The sequence below is a fragment of the Strigops habroptila genome, chromosome 4, assembly GCF_004027225.2.
Source record: "Strigops habroptila isolate Jane chromosome 4, bStrHab1.2.pri, whole genome shotgun sequence".
NCBI lineage: Eukaryota > Metazoa > Chordata > Aves > Psittaciformes > Psittacidae > Strigops > Strigops habroptila.
This window is the reverse complement of record NC_046358.1, coordinates 51,142,068-51,160,730: the sequence shown is the minus strand read 5'-3', so window position 1 is coordinate 51,160,730 and position 18,663 is coordinate 51,142,068. Positions and strand designations below refer to the sequence as shown.

The 18,663-nt window shown below is 52.8% G+C and overlaps 1 protein-coding gene across 1 annotated transcript; it reads left to right on the top strand.

Annotated features, from left to right (window-relative positions):
• Positions 1-255: 255 nt before the first annotated feature.
• Positions 256-18,220, top strand: IGF2 (insulin like growth factor 2). Its single transcript, XM_030484402.1, has 4 exons — positions 256-823; positions 8,482-8,644; positions 15,597-15,763; positions 16,207-18,220. Exons 1-4 carry the CDS (start codon positions 719-721, stop codon positions 16,447-16,449), a joined length of 678 nt encoding a protein of 225 aa, XP_030340262.1. The 5' UTR covers positions 256-718; the 3' UTR covers positions 16,450-18,220.
• The last annotated feature ends 443 nt before the right edge of the window (positions 18,221-18,663 follow it).

Genomic DNA, 18,663 nt, shown 5'->3' with positions numbered 1-18,663 from the left:
GGACCGGCCGGGGTGGGTCGAAGCCCCCACCCGGCAGCAGCCCGCGGAGAAACCGTGCGGCAGAAACTTTCTGTCCCCTCTTCCCTCCCGAGCTGGACTCCGGAGGGTTACGAAGGAGAAGGAGGGAAGAAAGGAAGGGAGGGAGGGAAGAGAGGGGGTTAGACCGCTCTGCAACATTATTGGCTGCGTGGCCGGGCTGGTGCTCGCTGGGGACGATAGAGCATGCCCATTGGGGGGGTATAAAAAGGGGGCAGACGGAGCGCCCTGCCTGTCTCCTCGCTCGTGGGGCAGCCAGCCGGGAGCAGCGGGCAGTCAGGCAGCCAGCCCCTCCGCCCCAGCCAGGGGGACGCAGTCAGTAAACACAAAAGTGAGAGCCACCCAAGGGGCAGCCAAAGCAGGAAGAGAGAAAGAGAAGGAAAAAAAAAAAGAAAAAAGAAAAAAGAAAAAAAAAAAAGGAGGGGGGAAAACAGGAAAGAAAAAAAAAAAAAGAAAAAAAAAGGAGGAAAGAAAAAAAAGGAGAAAAATTAAAAAAAGGAAAGGAAAGCTCTCGCTCGCTCGCTCTCTAGAATAACAAGATACCTGATCGTAACAAAATAACATCCTTCAGACAAAATCAAGCAGGGACTTGACATACCAAAAGGCAAGGCGAGGAGAGCGAGCCAGGGCGCGGGAAGGCGAGCCAAAGCCGCGATCGCTGCCAGGGCAGGAGAGCAGCAGCATGTCAAGCGCCGGGGCACACATGGATGAGCGCTGCCGGCAGCCTGCCTTCCTCCCCGGCCCGCCGCCGCCGCCAGAAGTTGAGAGTAGCAGCGGCAGCGCCAAGGTAAGCGCCGCGCCGGTCCGCTCCGCTCCTCCGCGGGCAGGGGCAGGAGGGCGCCGCCGCGCCGTGCCGGGCAGAGCCGTGCCGTGCTGTGCCATGCCATGCCATGCCGCGCCGTGCCATGCCGAGCCGCGCCGTCCCCGCTGCCCGCCGTCCCCACGCGTGTCACTAGAGGGACCCCGAGAGCCGGCCGAGGCGCGGGCTGGCGGGGCGGCCCGCTGCGGTGGGTGCGCGGGGCATCCCCGGGGGGCAGCCGGCGGCCGCAGGGACAGCCCGCACCGCGGCCCCGCACCGGGCGCCGGCTGGGAGGGGCACTAGCAGCGGGACCGCTTGCGCGCCATTTGCGCGCCCGAGCACCGGCGGCGAGCCAGCGCGGGGCGGCCTCGCGTGCGGAGGCGCGGAGGGGCGTGCGGGGCCGGGGCTACGCGAGGTCACGCAGGGCTGCGCGGGCCTGGGCGCCCGTGGCGGTCCCGCCGCTCGCCGGGCGGTGCGGGAAGCGGGAGGCGGTCGTAGCGGCGCGGCCCCGCGCAGAGACACACAGTTCTCCGGCCTCGCAGACCGGGGAGATTGTTAAACTCTCTTCTGCAAAACACTGCGGTGTGTTGAGTCTCGGAGGGATAAAAATATAGAGAGGAAAAACAAGAAAGCGAAGCCAAAATGGAGTGAGAGTTAATGGTTGGCATGCAGCCTTCGACTTTGTGTGAATTTTTTTTTTTTTCTTCTTCTTCCTTCCCAGTTGCTTTTTCCTACAGTAATTGTTTTAAGAGCACAACTTGGAAAGGTTTTAGCACTCTGTTGAGCAGTAGGGAATTGGGGCACATGAGGAAACTCGGATTTAGCGTAACTGTACCAGCAGATGTGGCTGCCTTGCCTTGAGCCAGTGGTACTTTAGCAGGGTTTCTGGTGCCCCAGGGCTCACTCCGGCAGCGTGGAGCAATCAAGTGTAAAAACAAGGGTTGTGGGGGTGGTTTTAAATAGACACCTCGGGAGAACCGCTGCTTTCAACCCTTGAGCCGAGGCTTCCTATACAAAGTCTGTTGTTTTCTTCCTAACGCTGGGATATGCTTGGGAGGCCGAGGCCTGGTTTTCTTTGGGTTTATTTGTTGTCAGGTTGTGTGTGTGTGTGGTTTTCCCTTTTACTTCACATGGTTCAGCGTGTTGTTTTTTTTATTCTTTCTCTTGCCGTGATTTAGAGGGTTGTTGAGGAGCCTGGGTCGCAGGGTTTTGTGAGGGTGACTTTGTGCTAAGGACATCTGGAGGAATAAAACTGACTGACACTTCTGATTTGAGCTTCACTGAGCTGTTCTGGACCCAACTTGACAATTTTGGTGGGGGTGAATGGGTCAGAGCTGTAAATCTTGCTCCATGTTGTCGACACCCACACAAGTTCAGTCAGCCTTTCAAAGGGGCTATCCCGGCTCCTGTGAAAATTCATTAAGGGATAAAAGATTTGACACCGCGGGTCCCCTCCCACCGCCACATGAAATTTGAGAGCCAAAATGTGTCTGCGTGTGTGTCCCGGCGCTTTTTCTGACAGGTGATCCTTTTTGCAGCCTGGCTGGAGGGCTGCTGCTTTGACCAGGCAACCCGGAGGTGTCAGTGCGTGTCTTCCCATTGATTCCTGTGGGCTTCGGCGTGAGCCCGGCTTGCCTCACAGAGCACCAGAGGAAAGCATTTCTGTACTTTTCTTTTTTTAAATAAAGCAAACACAGCAGGTGAGGTCTTATTTTTAGAGGGACCGAGGAGTTGGTGTGTTTCCAGCAGTGCATACGAGCACTGTAAGTGGCCTGCCCTCTCCCTGCTCGTGTCCTGGGACTGACCTTTCCGATCCTTCTTTGGATTGCCTTTGCTTTTAGAGGCTGCTGTGTGTCTTAGCGGGGCAAAGAGATACCGGTCTCCCTCAACGTGTTTGAGTAAGGGGTCAGGAGAGGTGGGGGGCACCAGGGGAAGAAATCTGCCCTGGGGTTGCAGCCCAGCTCTGAAAGGGTTAAAGCCGCTCTGCCAAGACATAAAGCAAGTTCAACGTGTTGTGGGAATATCACTTGCCAGTAGACTCCAGTCACCACAATTTCTGATTTAACAGCTTAACTTGCTGTTAACTTTCCCTGATATACTCCAGGTTTTGGATGGGAATGCAGAAAGGAGAGAGGAACAATAAAGAAAGGAGTTAAGTGAGGCTACTAAAATGGACTTAAATCCCTTCACTGGGTCCTGCCAGCTGTCTTTAGAAGAGTTAAGCAAGATTGCGTTTCTTTTTTTTTTTTTTAATGCAATAAATCAAATGTTTCTGGGCTGCATACCAAAATTTGTGCAATACAGCCTTACTCCCCAGTGGGGTGAGTAAATGGTACTGAATACCCCATTCACCTTTTTCAGCTTGATTTTTCCACAGCTATGGTAGTTCTTGCTGCAGCATGTATAGACACGGGGTGTGGGCAGCGCTCCGCTGTCCTGCAGGCAGAGGAGGCAGGTGCCTCTCCCCACTTGCCTGGAGAGAGACTTGGGAGGCAGAAAGGTGACCCCCGGTGTGGGGTGGGCTGCTGATGGGGATGAGCAGTGAAGACAAAAAAGTGAGGGCTAAAAATAGTGGCAGCATTGCCAACCTCAGCCATATGAATGTCATGCGAGCCAGGTGCCAAGGATCGTGAGGTTTTTTTTTTTTCAAGCCCCAGCTAAACAGCAAAACCTCTGGTCCTGGGTCGGTTTTATTTGCCTGACAGCTCCATGGTTGAAAGTTTTGTGTTTTGAAGCTTGCTTCTTCCAAGCTGCGGGTTGGAAATGTCCTCCTTTCTCTTTTAGATGGAAAGGGAGGCTTTTCTGCAGCACAGCATGCAGCGGCTCCTGTCTCTCTGGGTACCTCCTCCTTGTGCCTCTGCCCAAGATGCAGCCTTTGGGTGGTTTTCAGCTGCCAAGGCACCTGCCTCTCCCCGCCGGCCTCCAACATCTCTTTGCTACTTGGCACCTTAGGGTGCTGTGGCCCGGTGCCATGCGTGAGGTTGCCTGTGGGCAGGGGTGGCATTCACTTGGCACGTGTGAGGTTGGCATGTACCCCTGTGCAGCGCCTTCAGGAGAGCTGTACTCAAAACCAGGTCAGCTCCCTGCTCTGCTGAAGCTGCCCACCAAGAGGACTAGCACAGAGAGATAGATGCTCAGCGTCTCTCACAGGCAGTCATCAGAGAAGCACAACCTCAGTCTGCTTGCTTTGTCTTAGAGGAGTGGAGGGCAATGGAGGCTGAGATGTGCAGCCTGGGGTTTTCCCCTCCTGCACACACCACTGGGTTTGGGTTGATGACTTTTAGCTGTGCTCCCTTCTAAACGCTGCACTGCTCCACAAAGAAGTGAGATTTTTTTTTCTTTTTGCTGTCCAAATCCAAATTTTGCAGACTGGGCCATCTGTCAATTCCCTCCTACGTTGTTCTGTTCATATTAAATTGTAATGAAGGCCAGACTGAAGAAGGAATTAGGTCAGACAGGAGGTTTAGTCTCCGTTTTTTGGGGAGATGTTTGTTGCCCAAGAGAGGCACCGTGGTTTGATTGGCTCAGCACAAGCCTGGATGCAAGGGATGCCTGAGCCGTCCGCCGAGATTTGGCAACTGGGCCTTTTAGCACATTGTGGCCTCTTGGCCCCCGACTCTCCAGCAGCTGGACAGAAATCGCAGATGCAGCTGATTCTGCAGCAAATCCTGAAAAAATCCTTTAACAGCCTCGGGTGGGAGAGTGGCTCCACTGCAGACCTGCCCCTTGGGCTCGCTCCCGGCCTGCCGCAGCCACTTCGAGAAGACCGTCTCTGTTGGCGTGTTCCTGCTGGCTGGGTGGCTGCTGAGAGGTGTTTGGGGGCCCCCAGCCATGAGTGCAGCAGCATGTGCTGCAAGGGGGGAAATACACAGGAGTCAAGGCAACAGCATCATCCCAGGTATGGCAGCTCACCTCTGAGCTGGCTCAAGTGCAGCCTGGAGTCATGTGGGGATGTGGGGACATGGGAGAAGGCGGGAGAGGGACACGAAGGATGAAGAGCAAAGCAGATCCTCTCCAGGCAAGGAGAGGTGAGTGGTGTGCTCCAATGGCTTGTCTGAGCCTCTTTGGCACCGAGACGGCTGCTCTTAGACACTGGTTGTTCAGAGGAGCTTTAGGTGCAAGTCCCAGGGTAGTACAGGGCACCTGTCCAACCAAGAAATTCCTTTTGCATCACCCTCTGGCACAGTGCGTGGGGTTTGAGCCTTCATTGTGAGGAATTCGGCGCTCAGGTTTTTGGGCATCCGGCATATCTTGCACTGCCATTCCCACCGTTCATGGTTAAAACTGCATCCTGAAGCGTTTGAGCTCTCCACGTGCACGTGAGGCGGAATGGCAGCTGGCCCTGCTGATTCAACCCACTTTGGCAAGGATGAAACTTTGGTGGGTGTAGCCTCTCTCCTAGCAGAGATGGGACCTTGTTCTTTAGGAAAGCACCCTGCTGCCTTATTCCTGTTACATGTCACATGAGAGAAGCTTTCTGATAAAAATTGAAGGTTTTTCCAGCCGTTGGTGTGAATTTACTGCTGTCCCACAGCTGAGGGGGCTGTCCCTGTACTAATGCTTGGACTAGAATCCAAAAGCAGTGTTGTCTCACATTTCCAGTGGAGAATGAAGGCTTGAATGGGTACACAGGGCTTCGACTCATGATGCTGAGCAGGATTTGGACATAACAACCGAAGCCGCATGCAACCTGTGCTGCTGGCATGGTGCTTGCACTGGGTCACAGGCTGCAGGTACCCAGCCGTGCCGTGCCACCTTGTTTTGGGGAGCAGCGCCTGCTCCAGCAGCCATGGCAGGGCGGGTGCAAGGTTTCCTGAGTGGGATGCTGCTCATGCTTGCTAAGGAGGAGCAGGAGTGGGAAAGGATCAGTTGAAAGGTCATCAGGATGCCCTGAGCTGGTGATGGCACCATGGGAGCCTGTCTAGCCTTTGGGTGAACCCTGGGGCCTTTTCCTCTGCAGGGTCAGTAGGTCCAAAGCAAGAGGGAAGTGCTTATGGGGTTGGGTTGCAGCTCCATCAAGCTGGAGAGAAACTGCAGCACTGGGTAGTAAATAAAGATGCTTTTTGATTTGCTGCCCGGTTTCTTGTTACACAGCTGCTGGAGGGAGCAGGGAGACGCCAAGGTGACAGCGGTGGAAAGGGCTGGAAGTTGACTCATGGGCAAAGGGGGACATCAGTGCATCACACACCTCAACATTGGCCTGGCTCTGGATGACAGTGTTGAGGCCATACCTGTCCTCATGGCTTCAGGGGGGCTTCCTGGCCAGAGTTACAGAGTGCATGGTCACCCTAAAAGAGCTTGCAGTGGAGGCAGGGAAGGCTGCCAGGGGCCACCTTGTGCTTGTGGTGCGGGTTATGCAGGAGCGGGTATTTTCCAAGGAGCATAAGATTTTTTCCAGAGAAGGTATCAGGTCTCCCCAGCATCAGATATCACCCCGCTGACAAAAACTTGCTCTCCCCCTGCTTCAGAGCATCTCATCCCTTTCTTTAGACTGAATGTGGAGGAAAAAATGCCTTTGTCACCCGTGCTACCAAGCAAGCCCCTTCTGGGGGGCCGCATCTGGCTTGAGGGAGGCCGGCAGACAACCTGCTCGTTAGCCACAGTGCTCGCAGCCAGCATCAGCCTAATTGGGGACGAGGGATAATTTGGGTGTCCTGAAGTCCCATGTCAGCAGCTTCAACAGCAGCACTGGCTGGCACACATCTGCCACCCCAGCAATAAGCTGCCATGCTTCCTGCACCCTGGGGGCACCAGCAATCAGGAGCTGCATGTAAGAAAAGGGGGGGAAAAGAAAAGCATCATTGGTCTCTTGTCAGTTGGCGACCTGGCTGACAATTCTGCTGCACCAGGGGCATGACTCAAGCAGTGAAGGTGATGCTGTGGCCATGATGGGATGCTGTGGAAATGCTGGGGAGGCCCAATATACACCCATTGGCCGCTTGATAAAAGAATCAAGGTGAAAAGGTGTTGGTGGCAAAACACTGCAGCTAGGAAGTGTGGTGCAAGCACAGCCTAGTGCTATCCCTTTGCTCCTATGTAATATAGATCAAAGCGCCCACAGTGTGCTCTGGGGACTAGTGCTAGGGGAAAAGCTGGTCCAGGTCCCATCACTTGCTAGTTTGAGCCCAGTTTGTTCCTAGGGCTGCTGCCTCTCTTGTCCAGAGCCCTGGAGGGGTTTTGCCAGCCTTGCAGGTCTCTGCCGGCTCAGGCTGAGCAATACGATGGGCATCGAAGCACGTGCAGGGGGGATGCCCCCCTCAGCCCACCCAGACAAAACCTCTGTTTTGGCTTTTCTCACTGCTGATTCCTGTCCTCCCGCTGTTCAGAAGAGTTTGCGACTTGTAAGCACAGCACATTTCTATCAGCGATGATTTGAGGTATGTGCTAGTAAAAAATTGGTAGCAAGGGTGGCTTTATTGCTGGCAGGACTGTAGCGGTGCCCCAGGGGAGCTGGGCTAATTTCCTGGCTGTGCTGCAGACTTCCCCTGTGACCTTGGGCGAGTCATTTAATCTATCCTGGGCTTCGGCTCCATCTCTGAGCGTCCCGGGGGGGGTGAGGTAATATTCATTAACTGATATTATTCTCGAGTTGCTCAGATGCTATGGTGATGAAGGCTGGATGTGAAACCCAGCATCTTGGCTGAGTGTTAACAGGGAGGGGGGATGCTCCGCTTGAGATTTAGCATTACCCCACGCCAGCTGCTATCTTGCCATGCTTCCCCTCTTCATTTTGAGTTCACCTGTCTGGCCACCATTGTTATTTGGCTGTATATACACGGTAACGGTCATCACTGAGGGACTGTAATGCCTTGAAGCATCCATGGGTTTTGCCTCATCCAGTGAGGCAATAGCACCCTCACTTTACACCTGCAGAAGCTGACATGGAGGTAAAACTGTTTGCTGGAGCTGAGTCAGGGGAAATCTTTGGGTTAGTTAGCAAATATCCAGGGAGTTTCTTTTTTAATCCTTCACACATGCTAATACCCCCTTGGCCCTCCTTGGTGATGCCTTAGGCAAGTTTCCTGTGGGACTGCTTTGCTTCTGAGGGACATCATCTTGGTCCCAGCTCTCATCAGCAAACACGGCTTGTGCAATCAGCCCCTCGATTGCCTGAGCCTCGGCTGCATGAGTCTCTCGCATGCCCAGGGCAAAGGCCGCTCCCTGGCAAAACCCAGCTTTCCTCAAAAGCAGCTCTAGGACAGGTTGAAACTTCATTTGATTCTGCTTTGGGTGAACATGTGTTCATGTGGGTCATGAAAACCTATAATCAGAAATGAAAAAAAAAAACCAAACTCCCAATAATCATTTGAATGATCTCCCATGCAGAAGGGGGGAAAAAATAAAAAATCATGCTGTTGAAAGAGCAGGGGGAATAAAAGCCTTTCAGAGGTAGGCTGAAGTGGGATTTTACAATGGAAAAACTGCTTCAATGCAAACCTTGTCTGACCGGAGCAGCTGACCGGTGGGGCGAGCGCAGGGAGCCAGCCTTGCACCAGTGGCCCGCTCAGTGCTGCCGGTCCTGCCCTGCAGCATCCCGACATGTCTGGGCGTCAAACCCCAGGCGTGCTGTGGCGGGGGCCTTTGCCTGGGGTAGGTGGCAGAGAGAGGTGTCTCGTGCCATGTTAACACTGTGCCTTTGTCCCCAGGTGCAGAGGATGTGTGCGGCGAGGAGGATGCTGCTGCTGCTGCTGGCTTTCCTGGCCTATGCGCTGGATTCAGCTGCGGCGTATGGCACGGCGGAGACCCTCTGCGGCGGGGAACTGGTGGACACGCTGCAGTTTGTCTGCGGGGACAGGGGCTTCTACTTCAGTAAGTGTTGGGCAGCTGTTGGCGGCGGGCAGGATGCTGCTCCCACCCCAAGCCTTGCTTCAGTGGAGCTGGGACAGGAGGGAAAGGAGGGGTTTCCCAGTCTGGCTGGGAAGGTTTTTTGTGATTGCCTTCTACATGGTGGTAGGCCTGGAGATGAGTGAGAAAAGCAATGCGCTCAGGGTGACACACGCACCCCTCTTGCACTGATTTTGAGAACTGTCTAGTCTCATGAGGGAAGTGGGTCCTGCATTTGATGCTTGGGAAAGTCAAATATCGCTGGGGAGCCATAGGTGGTTGGCTAACCGATGATGTTAAAATAATGAGGATGTCTGCAGCCAGCTCTCTGCTGAGCTTGGGCCCTGGCTTATTTTTAAACCTTGCTGCCTATGTGCTGCACCTGAGAGCAGGCAGGGATCTAGCTGCTTCCCCTTTCTGGGCAGGCTTTGCTTGGGAATGGCAGCAGTTTCTAGGCTGCTTCCAAAACACGCTTTGTGACCTGCTGGGTACCCAGTGGTGAACCCATCACTGAAGAGTGATGTCTTACCATTTTTGCAGCACAGCTAGTGCAAAAAAAAATGCAGTATTTCAGTTGTCCACAGAGTGCAGGTGGCTTCAGGACAGTTGGCTGGAGTGGGCTTTCCACCAGGATGCTTGGGGGTTTGGACTGTTGGCATTAGCAATACAATGGCTTAGCTGGTAAACAGGGAGGAGGAGAAAATCAGTAGCGATGGATGCTCAGTAATCTATGGGCAAAGGTGTCTTGAGTTTCATGCCTTGTTCTGGTGTTTTGGTGCTCTGGTCATCTTGGGAGAGAGAAGACCCTGTGTCTTGCTGCCCTCTGAGAAATGAGCCACGGAGTGACTGACTACAGGAAAGATACAAACCAAACAGGGGGAAGAGGAAGGTGATACCAACTGTACACGGTGCTGTGCACTTGGCAGTCTTGTCTCTGCCTTGGGAAAAGGAATTAAAAAGTCATCTTCACGTAACAGGGTGTTTTTGGAGTTGTGGAGTTGAGAGCCAGCCTCCCTCTTGTCCCAGTGTGCCTGTGCAGAGAATGGAGTGCTGCAGGAGACTACCCTGGATGTCCCTTCCCAACCTAGGTGCTCAGCCAGTCTTGGCTGATGCTGCCAGCTGAGGCTGGGCAGGGACAAGTGCAGGAATCCTCCATCCAGCAGCAGCTGTGTAACTTTGGGCAGGTGGTCGGACTGCAGGTGGCTTTGCAGCTCACTGGGGTGATCACCCTGCCCTATCCCAGCTGAGCAGCAGATGTTTGCACCATGCCCCGGGTGTTGCGGGCAGGCGGCGCTTTTGAGGACACCCTGCAGACGCTTCCTTCCTCTTGCCGAGTGGCAAGGGTTTGCATGTCAGCTGCCCTTCCTCTTCTCATCTTCCCCTTCCACCTTTCCTCTACCAACGAGCCCTGTGCCAGAGCTTAGGCAAGGCAGTGGGTCCAGGACTGGCCTTACTGGTGCATCGAGGAGGCAAGCTGCTGTCCCACCTCTTCCTCTCCCTCCTATATAGAGGAGCACCTATCTCCCTCCCATGGTTTCTCTTCCCTTCTCCACCTCTCTGGGGATGAAAGGGAATGAGGCTTTTGTTTTACAGGCAAACTGACCTCCTCTCACCTCAAGTAACCCAGCTGTCCAGGCCAAAATAAAAGCACTTTTGAAGGCAGAGAAGTTGCTTGGTGCCAAGTGGCCAATCTGATGCTTGCAAGGGAATTCTTGCCTTTTTTTTTTTTTCTATCCTCTCCTGTCCCCACTTCTTCTTTCTGAGTATTTCTGCAGAGCTCAGGTGCTAGGGGATGAAACGAAGTTCCATTTTAACTCCTTCAGCATCTGACCAGCCTGTGCTGTACAAGGCTGAAGACATTTGGGTGATGGCTCTATTTGATGAAGGGTTTGAACATTCCCAGCTTGCTTCACTTTTCCCCTCTACCTCCATCAGTTGGCCTCATAAAGTGATTAGTTCTCTTGACCATATTCATCTTCACTCCTAAACCCTCATGGCTGCACTATTGTCACCATGTAGGCTCAGTGGGGCATTGGTTATATTACATCATCATGGGTTTATGTCTTAAAACTGGACCTGGGTTTGTCATGAGTACTTCTCAGCATGGGACATGTGACCTTGTGTTAGCACAGGCTGCTCACAGTCATTTGTACAGGAGGTAAATTACTTGGGCAGCCTTGTCCTGCAGGTACAGGTGAGCTTTGCTGGATGAGGCTTGTTGGAAGTACCCAACTGGTAATTTTGGGAAGACACCCAAAAAATGGTACAAAAATGCATTATCGGTTTTCTGGTGCAGCAGTGATTTAAGATCTTAAATGATGTTCTACATTCTTACAAGAGAACACTTACCTGGTGAAGCTACCTCTGAAATGCAGCACCGTTTGCACCCATGCAAGGGGATGCAGCATGCTGACAGTGTGCCATTCCCCTGGCATCTGGCGACAGGGAAGTATGCAGCCTAGACTGAGGAGGGTGCACCCCCTGATAACAGGGATGCCCATCCGCTGGCTTGGGGAGCGAGTCAGCCTCCAGTTGCCCTTGGAGGCATCATGGCTGGCTGGTGCTTGGGGTTGAAGATGTTGAAGCTGCCTCTGAGAGCTGGGGCTGGAGCTACACCAGCTGGGGAAGGAGCTGGCAGCACCAGTGTTTCCTGCCATGGGACGCAGGGTGGGCATGGCAGTGTGCACCACTCCAGTCTTGTGCTGCATCCCAGGGGTGCCTGGGCAAGCTGCAGCTGGAGCCATGCATGCGCTGTTCTCTGCCCCAGCTGTGATTCCTCCCCTCCGTGACTTTTAAGGCTTTTGGGGCTGATCTGCAGGTGCCGGCAAGGTGGTGACATCCCACTGTGGCTCTGCTGTGTTGGGACCCCCTGTCCCCACTCACTAGCACCCATCCCAGGGGTGGCAGCATGGCCCACAGAGGGATGCTGAGTGCAGCTCCGGGTGAAGAAAGCAGGGCAAACCAAGAGGAAGCCCTGGCTGCGAAGTTGCTGTCATGCAGTGCTGGCAGGGAGGGGAGAAGGGGCTGCAGAGGGAGAGGCGTCGGACTTCTCTGTAAACAACAGCTCCCGTTTCCTCCTTTCCAACAGCTGATAAGAATTTAGCTCTTTACAGCCGCTTGTGCTGACAGGGCACATTCTTGCGCACCCGCCGCTCCTCCGAATAATACTAGGAAAAAGCAGGGGGGAAAGTGTGGTGCCGGAATGGGGGAGGGACAGGCCAGGGGCACTGGGATGGGGCCCGGTGCCGTACAAAGGCCCCCTTGTTGCTCCCAACATTCCTGCGACAGGGGCGCAGGGACTGTTTACACCCAAAGTCCCCTTCCACTCGGCTTGCCGCCTGATTGACCGGACGAGAGGGGACCCGGCCAGGGTGGCACTGGCACCGCGCACCCTTCCCTGCAGCATCAGTCTGGCCCTGGTGAGAGTGGGGAACTTGGAGCAGCAGGGTGGTGATGCCAGGGAAGGGACTCTCCTGTCCCCCTCTGTGGCGGAGGAATAGCTGTGCTGCAGGTACACGGCCTCTGGGCTCTCCCAGGAATGGGTTTGGCTTTGTACTCCCACTGGGATGCTCAGCTCTCTCTGTCAGAATAGCCTGCTGCCAGATGGGAATAACCCTAGGCAGCCAGAGGGCTTTGCACCATTGGACTTTGCATCACTGGGCTTTGCATTGCAGGGCTTGGCCCCTCAGCAGAGCTGTCGGAGGTTGTGGTGAAGCACGACTTGGAGAAAAGAAAGCATAGCCATTCATTGGAGGCCTAGAGGAAGCGCACTTCCTCAGGAGGAGGTGGTCATTGCTGCAATGGGAAGTGGCTCGTGTGGCGACACAACCTGCTGTCCGCACAGCTCTCCCATGCGGGCAAGGGACAGAGGAACAAATCCTTCCCTGGCTTTGGCAGTGGCAGTAAAGCAAGATGCCACCCATGGGCAAAAGCCAGGAAATTCAACCTTTAGTCTGTGCGTAAATTGTGTTACGGAACAAACATTTTTCCCAATCCAGGTCAGCAGCAGTATTGCTGTTAACCACCAATGTCCTGGCATCTCTTCCTGGGGTTGTTGTCTCCAGGTACTTTCAGGGACTAAATCCCTGTTTGTTTTGTTTCCTTGTTTTTTTTCCTAAAGTAACTCTCCCACAGAGGATTGTATTGGCATTTGGCGAGATCTGTATGAACAATTATGTAATGGAAAATGTGCCCTATCGGACCATTGCGGCAGCGCTGGTAGCAGCGCTAGCAGGGGGAATGGCATGCAGAGGCTTTATGCAAGAGAAGGGGCAGCGCATGGGGCTGGTGGCCACATGTGTGCCCACAGACCTGGCAGAGGCAGTGAGTGGGGAGAAAAGGGCCATGCCACCACAGTGGTCTCTTCTGGGAGCTCAGCCTGTTAGTGCCATACCTAGGTGTTTGCAAACGTGCTGCTGTGATCTTCCCACGTGCTCCCATGCCACAAAGTGCCCGTGTTGGCAAGATGGTGAAAATGGTCCTGCTTTGCTTGGGTTTATTTTTTCCACCCTCTTCTTTTCAAACAAACACGTAGCTGCAAGCGGGCAACTTCTGTTTTTGAGAGGAGACGTGTAACCTTTCAAAACCTCAACTTCTCCCCAAACTGTGCGTGTTGTCACTTGTGCAACCTTCTGTTCAGCGGGAGTGTGAATGCAGCCCTCTGGGGATGTGCTAGCAAGAGGGGGTGACTTGATTTTTTTCTCTTTTCCTTCCAACTTCTCCTTCTGCCCGTGCTCAGGATGCCTTTCTGGAGCAACCTAATGCTTCAGCAACCTGCCACGCACAGGTTTGGGCGGTGGGGTCTGTAGGTGATGAGTGGGGGCCATATGTGTTGTGGGATGCAGCAGAAGCACGTCTCCCATACACCTTGCTGGGCATCACATGCATATAGAAGAATACATGCACCTGCCCCTAAGCTGATTCCTCTCCCCCATCTTCCTTGGGCATTGGAACCTGGATTGCCTTTGCTGGCATCATTCATTTGGCTGTGAGTACCCAACACACCTGGCCTGCCTTTAAAGAGAGGGCCTAATTCAGTGTGCTTGTTGGCCACAAGCATTTACAGAGAGAAAGTTAAACTCCTCACAGCACTCCCTTTGCTGAGTCTTTACCAAGAGGGAACTGTTCTTTTCACCTTCTGGCAGGGCCAGCTAAAGGTCATGTCTGAATTTTTTTCCAGAGAATAAGAAAAAGAAAAGGAGGGTGGTGGCTCAGGGGACATGAATGTGGAAAACAGAGCATTTGACATGACTGCCGAAGGTGCGTTGCATATATGAGTCAGCTGCCCCATTGCCCTGTACCCTGATGCTGCACTTGCTCTCACGACCTATGAGTGCAGTGGCAATGCACGAACATGGAGCAGAGGGCTCCCTGCTGATTGTAACAGAGAGCGGGTGTCCTGCCGCCAGGGGCTTTGCTGTTGCAGAGTCCATGGTGAAGTATGGTGGTGGGGTTTTGCATGCCAGCATTGCACACATGGGGTGCATTGTGCATGCAGGACTGCGTTGAACATGCAGGTCTGCATTGTACACGCATGTTCATATTGCACATATGGGGCTGCTTTTCACATGTGGGGTTGCACTGTACGCACAGAAAACTCCTGTGCTTTGTGTTTTGTGCTTTGTACTTTGTCCTGAGGCACTTTGAATGGGCACCCAGATGGAAATTACCCCCAGGGAAATTGGACAGCACCTTGCAAGCTAGGGCCCTGAAATATTCACCAAGGCCAAATACTTGAGTGCCTGCTTCATCCAGGGTGCAGGAGGGGATCGCAGGTTATGCATGGGGCCAATGTGGACCATTTTGTGTGTTCCTGCAGGCCGGCTGTGAGGTGGGGGCTCAGCATGGCATGGTGGGCAGCATTAGGCATTGCATTTCCACTGCTTGCTCTCAATTTTTCCCATGCCCAAATTATCCTGGAAGGAATGTGGTACAGGATCCAGTTTGGAAGCCTCACTGGTGTCAGCTCTGCTCCCCCGCCTTGGAGCACCTTGTGCAGGGAAGAGGTGCTCATGTCACTGTGTGGAGCCCTAGCTGCAAACCCCACAACCGCACAAGCACATAACATACCATGCATGAAAGTGCAGAGAAAATTCCTTTGTTCTGGGCCAGTTTGTGTTTTGGAAGTTGCAATTCCCAAGCAAATTTGTTTTGCATTAGAAATTCAAATTTGCATATATCTTTTATTTCGAGAGAGGAAGGAAGACCTGTAAAACTGATGTAAGCTTTTCCTCTGGAGTGCTTTGGCCATCATTAAGCAGTGATATGAAATGCACTCAGTTGTTGCTGCACTGGACATGGGCTTTCTCATCCTTCTGCAGGCAGAAACGGGAGAGGAACACTTATTAAAAGATTAAGTTTAATAGCTATTCTTGGCAGGTGCGGGAGCCTGTATTCTTTCTGCAGCTGTCTCAGAGCTGTCCCATCTGGTAAAATTTAGCCGCCTTGGTTCGCTTCACCTGCCTGAGCATCGACCCGGCGGAGGGAGGTTGGCAGCTGCAGAGCCGCGCTGCTTCTTTCTAATAAAACTTGCTTGCCAGGATCAACATCGGAGATGGTTGCAGTAATCGGCGCAGTGCTGGCGCTGGGCTGGGCTTGAGCTTCGTTGCTTTAGCTGCACCCAAAAAGGCTGCGCACACTGGAAGTGTAGGAGGGGAATAAAACACCACCATAGAAAGTGCCTTTAATTAGTGCTGCGCGCACGTGCGGAGCCCTGTTGGCATTGATAGCATTCGTCTGGGACAGTCTTAATGTGAAACTCAGCTGGTTTGCAGGCGTGTGTCGGCTGGTTTGGGAGAAGCACTGCTGGTTTTGAAGTGTGGATCCACCAGCCTCTGGTGGCTTGTGGAGGGATGCCCACAAGGGGATGGGGGCTGTTGAGATGGGAAGAGGGTCCAGTCCAGGCTGGCAGCTAACACTGGGGTCTCTGCTGTTGCAGGTAGACCGGTGGGACGAAATAACCGGCGGATCAACCGCGGGATTGTGGAGGAGTGCTGCTTTCGGAGCTGTGACCTGGCTCTGCTGGAAACCTACTGTGCCAAGTCCGTCAAGTCCGAGCGTGACCTCTCCGCCACCTCCCTGGTGGGCCTGCCGGCACTCAGCAAGGTAGGAGGGCTGTGCCAGGATGGCAGCGCTTCTCCAAAATAGATAGCAAGAGAAAAGATGGGAAGGCCATGGATGGGACAGGACAAACCCCGGCCGCAAAGTCTGCTGCTTCTGCAGAGCCTTTCAGAGATGGTCACCGTTGGCAACTCATGCCAAATACGCTGTAGAAAAGACAGCTTTAAATGAGGTGGGGGACCAGAGGTGGGACAAATCATAGAATAGTTTGAGTTGGAAAGGACCTTTTAATGTCATCTGGTCCAAACCCCCTGCAATGAGCAGGGACATGTTCAACTAGACCAGGTTGCTCAAAGCCCTGTCTAGCCTGACCTTGAATGTTCCCAGGGATGGGACAATGTTTCAGCGGGGTGGATAGAGTTCAAAGAGGGGAAGCCCATCTGGAGGGCTTGCGGAGAGGCTGACATTGCTATCTCATCCATTTTCAGGAGAGCTTCCAGAAGCCCTCGCATGCCAAGTACTCCAAGTACGATGTGTGGCAGAAGAAGAGCTCCCAGAGGCTGCAGCGGGAGGTGCCCGGCATTCTGCGGGCTCGCCAGTACCGGTGGCAGGCAGAGGGCCTGCAAGCGGCGGAGGAAGCCAAGGCTCTGCACCGTCCCCTCATCTCCCTGCCCAGCCAGAGGCCCCCAGCAGCGCGAGCCTCCCCGGAGACGGCCGGCCTCCAGAAATGAACCCTGACCAGCTGTCTCGATTTTTGATCTCCCGGGGAAGGGCGGGAGGACTGGCAAGACCCGGCCTCCGAGCCCCTCCATCCCCGGGGCCGCCGAGCCGAGGAGCGGGGTGGCGGAGCACCCTCACGCCGCTCTGGCCCCAACCAAACAACTGACACAGCAAAGAGGGGATGGCAGCGGCGGCGGCGAGCAGCTCCCGCGGCATCGTCCTTTCGGGGTGGGGGGGAGGGTTGTTTCGTTTCCCAAGCCTGTTTCGTTCCCCCACGCCCCCAGTATTTCCAAGCCTGTACTTGCAAAGGGACAGTTTGGCACTTGAACTTTTTGCTGCTGGGCGCTGCGTGACATCCCCGGTGCCAACGCCAGAAGACAAAAGAAAGAGCAAGAGGGAAAAAGGATATGAAGTTAAAAAATTTTTTTGAATCTTTTTTTTTTTCTCAAGAAGAGGAGTCCATTCCGTGTCTTTCTTGACAATAAAGTGAAAAAATAAAGTAAAATGGGGAGAAATACTGAGGGATATAAATTTTTTGCCTCATTCCCACCCCACTTTTTTCTTCCTTTTTTTTTTTTAATTTGGTTTTCTTATTTTTATAACTTTCTTTTGCACCTTTAAAAGAAAAACGTACCTGAGAAGATGTTCTGAGGAGCCCCCATCTGCATTTTTGTGTGTGTGCTTCATTACAAGATTCCAAATCGACTTGCACCTTTTTGAAATCATCGTGAGAAGGAGAGGAAGAGGAGAGAGAAAGCGAGAAAGAGAGAAGAAAAAGGAAAGGGGAAAGAAGAAAAAAAAAAGTGAGCTGTTGCTCACTTTAAATGGAGGAGGCGTCTGCATTGCACATTTGCCACGGATTTAGTTGATTTATATATATAATATATTATATAACTTTTTTGGCAAAAAAAGCACTATTTTTATGGGACATTTTGTGTAGTATCTGAAGAGGGATTGTAATGTTTAAAATGTGTTATGGTGCTAAAGTAAGTTGGAAGGGAAAAAACCCAGAAATAGCAAGGGAGGGTGGGGAGGGAAGGACAAGATAGCGAATACTGAACTTGAAATTTTAGCTTTTCGTTTTAGGAAAAGTGTGATAAATGTGTTTCTTTTCTCTTCTGAAATATAGCTTGGTCATGACCATATGAGCTAGTTGGCTGTTACTCATGTACACAGATGCACGCACACACAGAAATACATCTACACGCATCCTTTAAAAAAAAAAAAAAAACACAACCAAAAAACAACCAAAACCACCACAATTTAGACTAAAAGGGAACTGTTCTAGAGACAAACTGTTTTGAATGGTGAAGGTGTCGCCAGTTACAACTCAAGGCCCTGCTTCTGCGTGGACCCTCAGCAGAGCTTGGCTTCCCCAGCCACAGGGGACCTACCACTTCCTCCCCACCCTGCCGGCTTGCTCGCACGCCGATGCTCCGGCGAGCGGGTGGGACAGCAGCCCCCACCGCCAGGCCCTGCAGAAGCACCAGCTCCATGCCCCACCATCTCCTTTTCCTTCTCTTGCCCCTTGCGTCCTTCTCGCCGGACCCCCCCCCTCCGTGCCCCATGCCCCCCACCCTTCTCCTTGTGCCCCCGCTGGGGCTGCAGAGGAGGAGGGCTGCACTGGGTGTCTGCAGGGCTGGGACTGCTGCATGGAATGGGGGGGAAGGCAAGTCTCTGGCTTGAGGCTTGGGACTCAGTGAGTGAATGGGTTTGAGAGGTGGGCAGAGGGCTGTAAAATAGGTTGGTTTTAAAATAATATATATTATCTGTCTAGGAACCGTAAAAAGGGGGGAATCAATTACATCTCCCTAATATACTCTCACTTGCTAATAAAATGGGGACACTCTGTTAACCAGTTCTGTACTTGCTTTGTCTTATATATCCATACATTTAAAACATAAAAAAAAAAAGACTACTTGAATTGTATTCTATTTCGTGGTTTGGAGGGGAGGGCTAGGGGGAGTCTTGAGAGGGGAAGGATTTTAATGTATAACGCTTTTGTTTGTTATTACCTTGCAATGTTGAGCCATGAAGCCTTTGTTCAAAAAAAATATGGCACTGCAATACACGACAAAGAAAATCCTTTATTTATTTTATTAAATATATATGGAAAGAATGAAAATCAGTCCAAATTAAAAGGGGGGGGGGGGGGGGAAGTGGGTGGGGAAGGCAGAAAAAAACAGAGCAAATGATTGACTTTTTTTTTTTTTTCCTTTTCATGT